Here is an 11,260-nt window from a genome sequence, read left to right on the forward strand (position 1 = left end):
ACTCACACACACATACTCACACACAATCACTCACGCACACACACATACACACACACATACTCACACACACTCATACTCACACACACACACACATACACACATACACACACATACTCACACACACACATACTCACACACTCATACTCACACACACACGTACACACACACTCCCCCTCCCCCACACTCCCCCCACACTCTCCCTCCCCCACACTCTCCCCTTCCCCCACACTCCACCTCCCCCATACTCCCCCACACACTCCCCCTCCCCAACACTCCCGCTCCCTCCCACTCCCCCCAACACTGCCCCTCGCCCACACTCCCCCTCCCCCACACTCCCCCTCCCTCACACTCCCCCTCCTCCACACTCCCCCTCCCTCACACTCCCCCTCCCCCACACTCTCCCCCTCCCTCACACTACCCCTACCCCACACTCCCCCTCCCTCACATTCCCCCTCCCCCACACTCCTCCCCTCCCCCACACTCCCCCACCCCCACACACCCCCTCCCCCACTCTCCCCCTCCCCCACTCTCCCCCTCCCCCACACTCCTCCCCTCCCCCACACACCCCCTCCCCCACTCTCCCCCTCCCCCACTCTCCCCCTCCCCCACACTGCCCCTCCCTCACACACCCCCTCCCTCACACTCCCCCTCCCTCACTCTCCCCTCCCTCACACTCTCCCCCTCCCCCACACTCCCCCCCACACTCTTCCCCTCACCCACACTCCCCCCACACTCCCCCTCCCCCACACTCCCCCTCCCCAACACTCCCCCTCCCCCACACTCCCCCCCACACTCTTCCCCTCCTCCACACTCTTCCCCTCCCCCACACTCCCCCTCCCCCACACTCCCCCCCACACTCCCCCTCCCTCACACACCCCCTCCCTCACACTCCCCCTCCCTCACTCTCCCCCTCCCTCACACTCCCCCTCCCCCACACTCTCCCTCCCCCACACTCCCCCTCCCTCACACTCCCCCTCCCTCACACTCCCCCTCCGTCACACTCTCCCTCCCCCACATTCCCCCTCCCCCACACTCTCCCCATCCCCCACACTCCCCCTCCCCCACATTCCCCCTCCCCCACACTCTCCCCATCCCCCACACTCCCCCTCCCCCACATTCTCCCTCCCCTACACTCCCCCTCCCCCACACTCCCCCTCCCTCACACTCCCCCTCCCCCACACTCTCCCTCCCCCACACTCCCCCTCCCCCACACTACCCCTCCCTCACACTCCCCCTCCCCCACACTCTCCCTCCCCCACACTCCCCCTCCCTCACACTCCCCATCCCCCACACTCTCCCTCCCCCACACTCCCCCTCCCCCACACTCCCCCTCCCCCACACTACCCCTCCCTCACACTCCCCCTCCCTCACACTCCCCCTCCGTCACACTCCCCCTCCCTCACACTACCCCTCCCTCACACTCCCCCTCCCTCACACTCCCCCTCCGTCACACTCCCCCTCCCTCACACTACCCCTCCCTCACACTCCCCCTCCCTCACACTCCCCCTCCCCCACACTCTCCCCATCCCCCACACTCTCCCTCCCCCACACTCTCCCCTTCCCCCACACTACCCCTCCCTCACACTCCCCCTCCCTCACACTCCCCCTCCCCCACACTCCCCCTCCCTCACACTCCCCCTCCCCCACTCTCCCCCTCCCCCACACTCCCCCTCCCTCACACTCCCCCTCCCCCACACTCCCCCTCCCCCACTCTCCCCCACCCCCACACTCCCCCTCCCCCACACTCCCCCCATTGAAACACCGGGTGAGAGGCAGATGGAAGTTATTGGCAGGCTCCTGACAGCGTTGGGATCAGATCAAATGTCGGTTTTATGTAAATCATGACTTATTGTCTTGGTGAATATTCGGCCAGATTAGACCACACCCAATCTCAGCTTCACTCATTAATATCTTCAATTCACCCTCAGCCTTGGCTCATGTATCATGTGGATCAATGTCCCTCTGCCTCTCTGTCTCGCTCTCTGTCCCTCTCCCTCTATCTGTATCTCTCTCTCCCTCTCTGTCCCTCTCACCCTCTCTCGGTCCCTTTCTCCCTCTCTGTCTTTATCTGCCCCTCTCTATCTCTGTCTTTCTATTCCTCTCTCTCTCTGTTCCTCTGTCCCTCTCTGCCTATCTCTCTCTACCCCCCTCTGTCTCATCTGGCCCCTCTCTCTGTTCCACTGTCCCGTTCTCCCTCTCTCTCTGTCTTTATCCCTCTCTCCCTTTCTCTCCTTCAATCTTTCTCCTCCTGTCTCTCTGTCAGTACTGAGGAAGAACTGCACTGTCGGTAGGTCGGTACTGAGGGAGCGCCGCACTGTCCGAGGGTTAATATGGAGGGAGTGCCGCACTGTCGGTAGGTCAGTACTGAGGGAGTGCCACACTGTCAGAGGGTCAGTACTGAGGGAGCGCTGCACTGTCAGAGGGTCAGTGCTGAGGGAGCACCGCACTGTCGGAGGGTTAGTACTGAGGGAGCGCCGCACTGTCGGAGGGTCAGTACTGAGGGAGTGCCGCACTGTCGGAGGGTCGGTGCTGAGGGAGTGCCGCACTGTCGGAGGGTCAGTGCTGAGGGAGCGCAGCACTGTCGGAGGGTCAGTGCTGAGGGAGCGCCGCACTGTCGGAGGGTCAGTGCTGAGGGAGTGCCGCACTGTTGGAGGGTCGGTGCTGAGGGAGTGCCGCACTGTCGGAGGGTCAGTGCTGAGGGAGCGCAGCACTGTCGGAGGGTCAATGCTGAGGGAGTGCCGCACTGTCAGAGGGTCAGTACTGAGGGAGCGCCGCACTGTCGGAGGGTCAGTACTGAGGGAGCGCCGCACTGTCAGAGGGTCAGTGCTGAGGGAGTGCCGCACTGTCGGAGGGTCAGTACTGAGGGAGTGCCTCACTGTCGGAGGTGCCGTCTTTCAGGATGAGACATTAAACCGAGGCCCCGTCTGCCCTCTCGGGTGGGTGTAAAAGATCCCACGGCCACTATTGGGAGAAGAGCAGGGGGGAGTTCTCCCCGGTGTCCTGGGCTTGATATTTATCCCTCACCCAACATCACTAAAAACAGATGATCTGGCTCATTATCACATTGCTGTTTGTGGGATCTTGCTGTGTGTAAATGGGCTGCTGAGTTTCCTACATCACAACAGGGACCACACTTCAAAATAAAAAAAATCCTTCATCGCCTGTGAAACACTCTGGGACGTACCGAGGCGGGGGGGGGTGACAGGAGCCGGAGAGACGGGAACACTCCTTACCCTGGGGTAGGGACCTATCCCGAGGCCCTTCCAAAATCACGCCCTGCACCGACCCCTCAGGGAATTTGTGGGGGGCCCTCCGGATGGAGGAGGGGGCGCAAGGGTGGAGGGGTTGGTTTCCGGAGTGAGTGCTCCCTCGGACTGAGGTAGCGGAAGCCACATTACGCAAAGAGAATGGCAGAGTCTTTCTTCTTGGGTTCGAATGTTTCACTGACAAACCAAAATGGAAAGGTGTGCTACCTCTGCTCGTCTAAACCAGCACACATCCCAACAAATGGTATCAGCCGTCTGTCAGTTAGACCCCGCACAATCTGATCTGAACACTCTGCATTTCGGTCCCAGGCAAAGCCTGCAGAGACGGCCTGAGGCCTAGTATTTGGCGTCAACCAATCTCTCTCCCTCAGCTATTGGAGTCCCTCTCTCCAGCCTGTCTCCCTGGGAGTCCGGGGTCAAGTCTAGAGTTAAGGAGGGTTCTGGAAGGGGGGATTTAGGTTGGGGGGGAGGGGGGGGTGGTGGTGGGGGGGGTGGGGGAAACATGCAGCAAGATTCCAGAAAGGTTTGACTTGCCATCGGCTTTCCCACCTGCACCTCCCAGCAACCACCCGGGTCAGAGGTGAGTGACATCAGTCCTCCAAATGCTCGGGAACTGTCCTGAAGCTTGAGGCTCCCACCTGGACCAAGAGAAAAACAGCCAAATTGGACACACAGTCTGGGAGAGGGTGCGGGGGGAGATTTACTAGAACGTTCCCAGGGATGAAGGGACCTCAGTTCATGTGGAGAGACCGGGAGAAGCTGGGATCGTTCTCCTCGGAGCAGAGAAGGTTAAGGGGGAGATTGAATCGAGGCGTTCAAAATCAGGAAGGGTTTGGATAGAGTGAATGAGTAGAAACTGTTCCCAGTGTCAGGAGGGTCGGTAACCAGAGGGACACAGATTGAAGAGAATCGGTAATAGAGCCAGAGGGGGAGATGAGGAGAATGTTTTTTTTTACACAGCGAGTTGTTGTGATCTGGAAGGCGCTGCCTGAAAGGCCGGTGGAAGCAGATTCAATAGGAACTTTCAAAAGGGGGGGAATCGGACAAATACTCGAAAAGGAGAAATTTGCTGTGGGGGAGAGAGAGCGGGGGAGGGGGAGTGGGAGTAATTGGATAGATCTTTCAAAGGGCCAGCACAGGCTCGATGGGCTGAATGGTCTCCTCCTGGGCTGTGTGAATACGAACCCAGATTGTGAAAACGAGAAATTAATTTAATCAGGAAAAGAGGATTAAAGTTTCATAGTTAGCAAAGGACAGCTGCTGAGGGATACAGAGACTGGAGCAATACATCAAACCCTCATGGAACTGGGGACGGTGATGATGGGGACAGTGTAGAGGGCGCTTTACTCTGTATCTAACCCCGTGCTGTACCTGTCCTGGGAGTGTTTGATGGGGACGGTGTAGAGGGCGCTTTACTCTGTATCTAACCCCGTGCTGTACCTGTCCTGGGAGTGTTTGATGGGGACAGTGTAGAGGGAGCTTTACTCTGTGTCTAACCCCGTGCTGTACCTGTCCTGGGAGTGTTTGATGGGGACAGTGTAGAGGGAGCTTTACTCTGTATCTAACCCCGTGCTGTACCTGTCCTGGGAGTGTTTGATGGGGACAGTGTAGAGGGAGCATTACTCTGTATCTAACCCCGTGCTGTACCTGTCCTGGGAGAGTTTGATTGAGACAGTGTATAGGGAGGTTTACTCTGTATCTAACCCCGTGCTGTACCTGTCCTGGGAGTGTTTGATGGGGACAGTGTAGAGGGAGATTTACTCTGTATCTAACCCCGTGCTGTACCTGTCCTGGGAGTGTTTGATTGAGACAGTGTATAGGGAGGTTTACTCTGTATCTAACCCCGTGCTGTACCTGTCCTGGGAGTGTTTGATGGGGACAGTGTAGAGGGAGATTTACTCTGTATCTAACCCCGTGCTGTATCTGTCCTGGGAGTGTTTGATGGGGACGGTGTAGAGGGAGATTTACTCTGTATCTAACCCCGTGCTGTACCTGTCCTGGGAGTGTTTGATGGGGACAGTGTAGAGGGAGCTTTACTCTGTATCTAACCCCGTGCTGTACCTGTCCTGGGAGTGTTTGATGGGGACAGTGTAGAGGGAGATTTACTCTGTATCTAACCCCGTGCTGTACCTGTCCTGGGAGTGTTTGATGGGGACAGTGTAGAGGGAGATTTACTCTGTATCTAACCCCGTGCTGTACCTGTCCTGGGAGTGTTTGATGGGGACGGTGTAGAGGAAGCTTTACTCTGTATCTAACCCTGTGCTGTACCTGTCCTGGGAGTGTTTGATGGGGACGGTGTAGAGGGAGCTTTACTCTGTATCTAACCCCGTGCTGTACCTGTCCTGGGAGTGTTTGATGGGGACGGTGTAGAGGGAGCTTTACTCTGTATCTAACCCCGTGCTGTACCTGTCCTGGGAGTGTGTAATGGGGACAGTGTAGAGGGGGCTTTACTCTGTATCTAACCCCGTGCTGTACCTGTCCTGGGAGTGTTTGATGGGGACAGTGTAGAGGGAGATTTACTCTGTATCTAACCCCGTGCTGTACCTGTCCTGGGAGTGTTTGATGGGGACAGTGTAGAGGGAGCTTTACTCTGTATCTAACCCCGTGCTGTACCTGTCCTGGGAGAGTTTGATGGGGACAGTGTAGAGGGAGATTTACTCTGTATCTAACCCCGTGCTGTACCTGTCCTGGGAGTGTTTGATGGGGACAGTGTAGAGGGAGCTTTACTCTGTATCTAACCCCGTGCTGTACCTGTCCTGGGAGTGTTTGATGGGGAGAGTGTAGAGGGAGATTTACTCTGTATCTAACCCCGTGCTGTACCTGTCCTGGGAGTGTTTGATGGGGACAGTGTAGAGGGAGATTTACTCTGTATCTAACCCTGTGCTGTACCTGTCCTGGGAGTGTTTGATGGGGACAGTGTAGAGGGAGATTTACTCTGTATCTAACCCCGTGCTGTACCTGCCCTGGGAGTGTTTGATGGGGACAGTGTAGAGGGAATTTTACTCTGTATCTAACCCCGTGCTGTACCTGTCCTGGGAGTGTTTGATGGGGACAGTGTAGAGGAAGCTTTACTCTGTATCTAACCCCGTGCTGTACCTGTCCTGGGAGTGTTTGATGGGGATGGTGTAGAGAGAGCTTTACTCTGTATCTAACCCCGTGCTGTACCTGTCCTGGGAGTGTTTGATGGGGATGGTGTAGAGAGAGCTTTACTCTGTATCTAACCCCGTGCTGTACCTGTCCTGGGAGTGTTTGATGGGGATGGTGTAGAGGGAGCTTTACTCTGTATCTAACCCCGTGCTGTACCTGTCCTGGGAGAGTTTGATGGGGACAGTGTAGAGGGAGATTTACTCTGTATCTAACCCCGTGCTGTACCTGTCCTGGGAGTGTTTGATGGGGACAGTGTAGAGGGAGCTTTACTCTGTATCTAACCCCGTGCTGTACCTGTCCTGGGAGTGTTTGATGGGGAGAGTGTAGAGGGAGATTTACTCTGTATCTAACCCCGTGCTGTACCTGTCCTGGGAGTGTTTGATGGGGACAGTGTAGAGGGAGATTTACTCTGTATCTAACCCTGTGCTGTACCTGTCCTGGGAGTGTTTGATGGGGACAGTGTAGGGGGAGATTTACTCTGTATCTAACCCCGTGCTGTACCTGCCCTGGGAGTGTTTGATGGGGACAGTGTAGAGGGAATTTTACTCTGTATCTAACCCCGTGCTGTACCTGTCCTGGGAGTGTTTGATGGGGACAGTGTAGAGGAAGCTTTACTCTGTATCTAACCCCGTGCTGTACCTGTCCTGGGAGTGTTTGATGGGGATGGTGTAGAGAGAGCTTTACTCTGTATCTAACCCCGTGCTGTACCTGTCCTGGGAGTGTTTGATGGGGACAGTGTAGAGGGAGCTTTACTCTGTATCTAACCCCGTGTTGTACCTGTCCTGGGAGTGTTTGATGGGGACAGTGTAGAGGGACATTTACTCTGTATCTAACCCCGTGCTGTACCTGTCCTGGGAGTGTTTGATGGGGACAGTGTAGAGGGAGCTTTACCCTGTATCTAACCCCGTGCTGTACCTGTCCTGGGAGTGTTTGATGGGGACAGTGTAGAGAGAGCTTTACTCTGTATCTAACCCCGTGCTGTACCTGTCCTGGGAGTGTTTGATGGGGACAGTGTAGAGAGAGCTTTACCCTGTATCTAACCCCGTGCTGTACCTGTCCTGGGAGTGTTTGATGGGGACAGTGTAGAGGGAGCTTTACTCTGTATTTAACCCTGTGCTGTACCTGCCCTGGGAGTGTTTGATGGGGACGGTGTAGAGGGTTTACTCTGTATCTAACCCCGTGCTGTACCTGCCCTGGGAGTGTTTGATGGGGACAGTGTAGAGGGAGATTTACTCTGTATCTAACCCTGTGCTGTACCTGTCCTGGGAGTGTTTGATGGGGACAGTGTAGAGGGAGATTTACTCTGTATCTAACCCCGTGCTGTACCTGTCCTGGGAGTGTTTGATGGGGACGGTGTAGAGGGAGATTTACTCTGTATCTAACCCCGTGCTGTACCTGTCCTGGGAGTGTTTGATGGGGACAGTGTAGAGAGAGCTTTACTCTGTATCTAACCCCGTGCTGTACCTGTCCTGGGAGTGTTTGATGGGGACGGTGTAGAGGGAGATTTACTCTGTATCTAACCCCGTGCTGTATCTGTCCTGGGAGTGTTTGATGGGGACGGTGTAGAGGGAGATTTACTCTGTATCTAACCCCGTGCTGTATCTGTCCTGGGAGTGTTTGATGGGGACGGTGTAGAGGAAGCTTTACTCTGTATCTAACCCCGTGCTGTACCTGTCCTGGGAGTGTTTGATGGGGACAGTGTAGAGGGAGCTTTACTCTGTATCTAACCCCGTGCTGTACCTGTCCTGGGAGTGTTTGATGGGGACGGTGTAGAGGAAGCTTTACTCTGTATCTAACCCCGTGCTGTACCTGTCCTGGGAGTGTTTGATGGGGACGGTGTAGAGGGAGATTTACTCTGTATCTAACCCCGTGCTGTACCTGTCCTGAGAGTGTTTGATGGGGACAGTGTAGAGGGAGATTTACCATAGTTTATAATAAATTATGATATGGAAGTCTCGATAAATATGTTTGTTATTTTGAGACATGAATCATTAAGATCGCTGTGTAACCCCTGCTGTCCCGATCCCTCAATCCCTGTTTTCTATGCAGCCGTCTCTTGACCCTTCCAGCATCGCCGCCCCCCGCAGTCAATCAGCCTTCCCACCGCAACACCGCAATCTGGGGCAACAAGCGTCTCTCCCCCGCTCCCCCCTCCCCTAACCCCTGTTGGATCGAGCCCCCCTCCTTCACTCCCCTCACTCTCGCACCATCGACCGCGCACCCTGCTTCTCTGTCCGAGGCTCGGTGCCGCTCACCCCTCCCCCACCCACCCCCCCCATCCCCCATCTCCCACCCCCCAGACCCCCCTCCCCGTCACTCACACTGTGGTGTTCATGTTGGTGGGGTTGGCGTCCGGAGCAGCTGCCTTGGAGGAGTTGTGGATCCAGCGGTAGCAGTCGGTGATGTTCCGGGTCCTTCCGCAGGCACATCGGGTGCAGTAGACGATGGCGAGGGCCAACATGACCACCACAAAGACGCAGATGGGCACCAGGAGGGCCATGAGGAGCCAGCGGTCATCCCTGCGCTGCCGGGAATGGCGGTGAGCGTTCGGGCCCCCCGAGGCGTTGGTGGTCAGCTGGGTGTCCGGGGGAGGGGCAGTCGGGACCGGAGCGGGCGCCCCGATGCCCCCTGCGGTGGGCGCCGGGCTGGATCCGGCGCCGGCGGCCTTGTCGGTGGTGGTGGTGGACGTCCACTCTCGCCCGGGGAGCTCCCTCGACCTCCAGACCGGCTGCCCCAGGCCCTGGTCTGGGGGTCCCGGCTCGATGCCCCCTGCGGTGGGCGCCGGGCTGGATCCAGCGCCGGCGGCCTTGTCGGTGGTGGTGGTGGACGTCCACTCTCGCCCGGGGAGCTCCCTCGACCTCCAGACCGGCTGCCCCAGGCCCCGGTCTGGGGGTCCCGTCTCGATGCCCCCTGCGGTGGGCGCCGGGCTGGATCCGGCGCCGGCGGCCTTGTCGGTGGTGGTGGTGGTGGTGGACGTCCACTCTCGGCCGGGGAGCTCCCTCGACCTCCAGACCGGCTGCCCCAGGCCCCGGTCTGGGGGTCCCGGCTCTCCGGCGCTGACCGCTCGGCGGGTCTCCTCCGGGGGGGCGGAGGGCGCCCGGTCCCCCTCCAGCCGCTCGCCGGGGCCAGCCTCCGTGACGGGGAGGGGTCTCCCTCCCGGCTCCCCGCTCGGGGTGGGCGTGACCCCCCTGGTCCTGTCGCCCACCCCCTCCGTCGCTGGGGAGGTGGGCCCTGAGCCCCGGGTGGGCGGCCGCTCGGGGAGCCTGGCCGGCGGGGTGAGCGTCCCCTCCTCCCCCTCCCCCTCCCCCTCCCCCTCCCCCTCCCCTCGGCCGGGGGTCTCGGGCGGGTGGGGGTGGCAGGAGAAGCCGTCGGGGTCCAGGACGTAGCCCTCCTCGCAGTGGCACTCGTAGCGGCCGAGGTAGTTGACGCACATCTGCTGACAGGTGCCCTGGTACTGGCACTCGTCCACGTCCGAGCAGCTGACCGCGTCCTCCTCGGACAGGGTGAAGCCCACCTGGCAGTAGCACTGGTAGGAGCCCTCGGTGTTGGCGCAGAGCTGGTCGCAAGGTGTGCCCAGGCACTCGTCCACATCCAGGCACTCGGACCCCTCCGGCCGGTAACCCTCGGGGCAGCGGCAGAGGTAGGAGCCCTCGGTGTTGACGCACTCCCCCGCGGCGCAGGGCCCCGAGAGGCACTCGTCTGCGTCCCGGCACTCGCCCCCCTCGCGCCGGTACCCGCCCGGGCAGCCGTCCGGCGGGGCGCAGGAGCGCCCGTCCTCCCCCAGCCGGTAACCCTCGCGGCAGCGGCAGTGGTAGAAGGCCCCCTCGTCCAGGCAGGCGTGCTGGCAGCCCCCGTTGCCCACCGCACACCAGCCGCGGGGCTGGGAGCCCTGGCAGTAGGGGGGATCCCGTGACCAGGTCACCCCCGAGCCCCTCTCCTCCCCCGCCGAAACCCCCTCCCCCCCCCGCGCCATGCACAGCAGCGACTGGGCGCCCAGCGGCGCCCCGCAGGACACGGTGGCCACTGAGCCGAAGGGGACGTGGCGCAGCCGGGTGGAGGTGACGCCGAAGGGGGTGGCGTAGGCGACGGTCTCCCCGGCGCCCGGCTCGATCCGCTGGCACATGCCCCGGTAGGCAAAGCGGCAGAGGTAGCCGTCCACCGCCAGCAGGCAGGAGCCGTCCAGCCACTTGTAGTTGGCGTAACGGCCGGACTCGCCGGCGCCGTAGCTCAGCACCACACAGCGGGCAGCTGGACAGGAGCCTGGGTGCTCGGCCCGCAGCCAGTTGGTGTACCAGGTGTCCTGGTCGCCGGTCATCCAGGTGAAGCCGCGGAGGGCCTTGTGCGGCGAGCACTGGCGGGGTTGGCGCTGCAGACCCAGCCACAGCTTCAACAGCCCCCGCTCCTCGCCCACCGGCAAGCCCACCAGCAGCTCCTCCACCAGCCCAGCCTCCTCCGGCCGCTTGAGGCTGGCCAGGTTCCCCCCCAGCTCCCGGCAGGCCCTCCAGGCGTCGCTGAAGGACCTCCTCTGCAGGTGAGCGGTGTAGCACGCCTCGGGGCCACAAACTGCGCCCACGGGCACCGACTCCTGCCCGGCGGGCGCAGGCCACAGGCACAGCATCGCCAGCCCCAGCAGCCACATCCTGTCAGCTCCCCCTCGCCGGACTAAATGCTGCGCTGCCCAGAAACTTTCTTCAGGGCTTTTCCACTCTCTCCTCCTCCTCCCCTCTCCTCCTCCACTCAGTTCAGACTGGGAGGAGCAAGAATCAAGAAAGAGAGAGAGAGAGAGAGAGAGAGGCAGACAGACAAGCAGGAGAGAGAAAAATAGCTAGAGAGAGAGAGAGAGAGAC

At 59.6% G+C, this 11,260-nt stretch overlaps 1 protein-coding gene across 1 annotated transcript in view; it reads right to left on the reverse strand.

The window, feature by feature from the left end:
• LOC121274735 (endosialin-like) overlaps positions 1-11,054 on the reverse strand; it is a 20,372-nt gene extending 9,318 nt beyond the window's left edge. The window contains exons 1-3 of the mRNA XM_041182075.1: positions 9,758-11,054; positions 8,735-9,676; positions 3,801-3,904 (exon numbers count right to left, since the gene is read on the reverse strand). Of these exons, the coding sequence (XP_041038009.1) occupies positions 3,841-3,904; positions 8,735-9,676; positions 9,758-11,052 (2,301 nt within the window). The 5' untranslated portion in view covers positions 11,053-11,054 and the 3' untranslated portion in view covers positions 3,801-3,840. The remainder of the gene's footprint in view (positions 1-3,800; positions 3,905-8,734; positions 9,677-9,757) is intronic.
• Between the last annotated feature and the right edge of the window lie 206 nt (positions 11,055-11,260).

This window comes from Carcharodon carcharias (assembly GCF_017639515.1).
Source record: "Carcharodon carcharias isolate sCarCar2 chromosome 37 unlocalized genomic scaffold, sCarCar2.pri SUPER_37_unloc_3, whole genome shotgun sequence".
NCBI classification, from domain to species: domain Eukaryota; kingdom Metazoa; phylum Chordata; class Chondrichthyes; order Lamniformes; family Lamnidae; genus Carcharodon; species Carcharodon carcharias.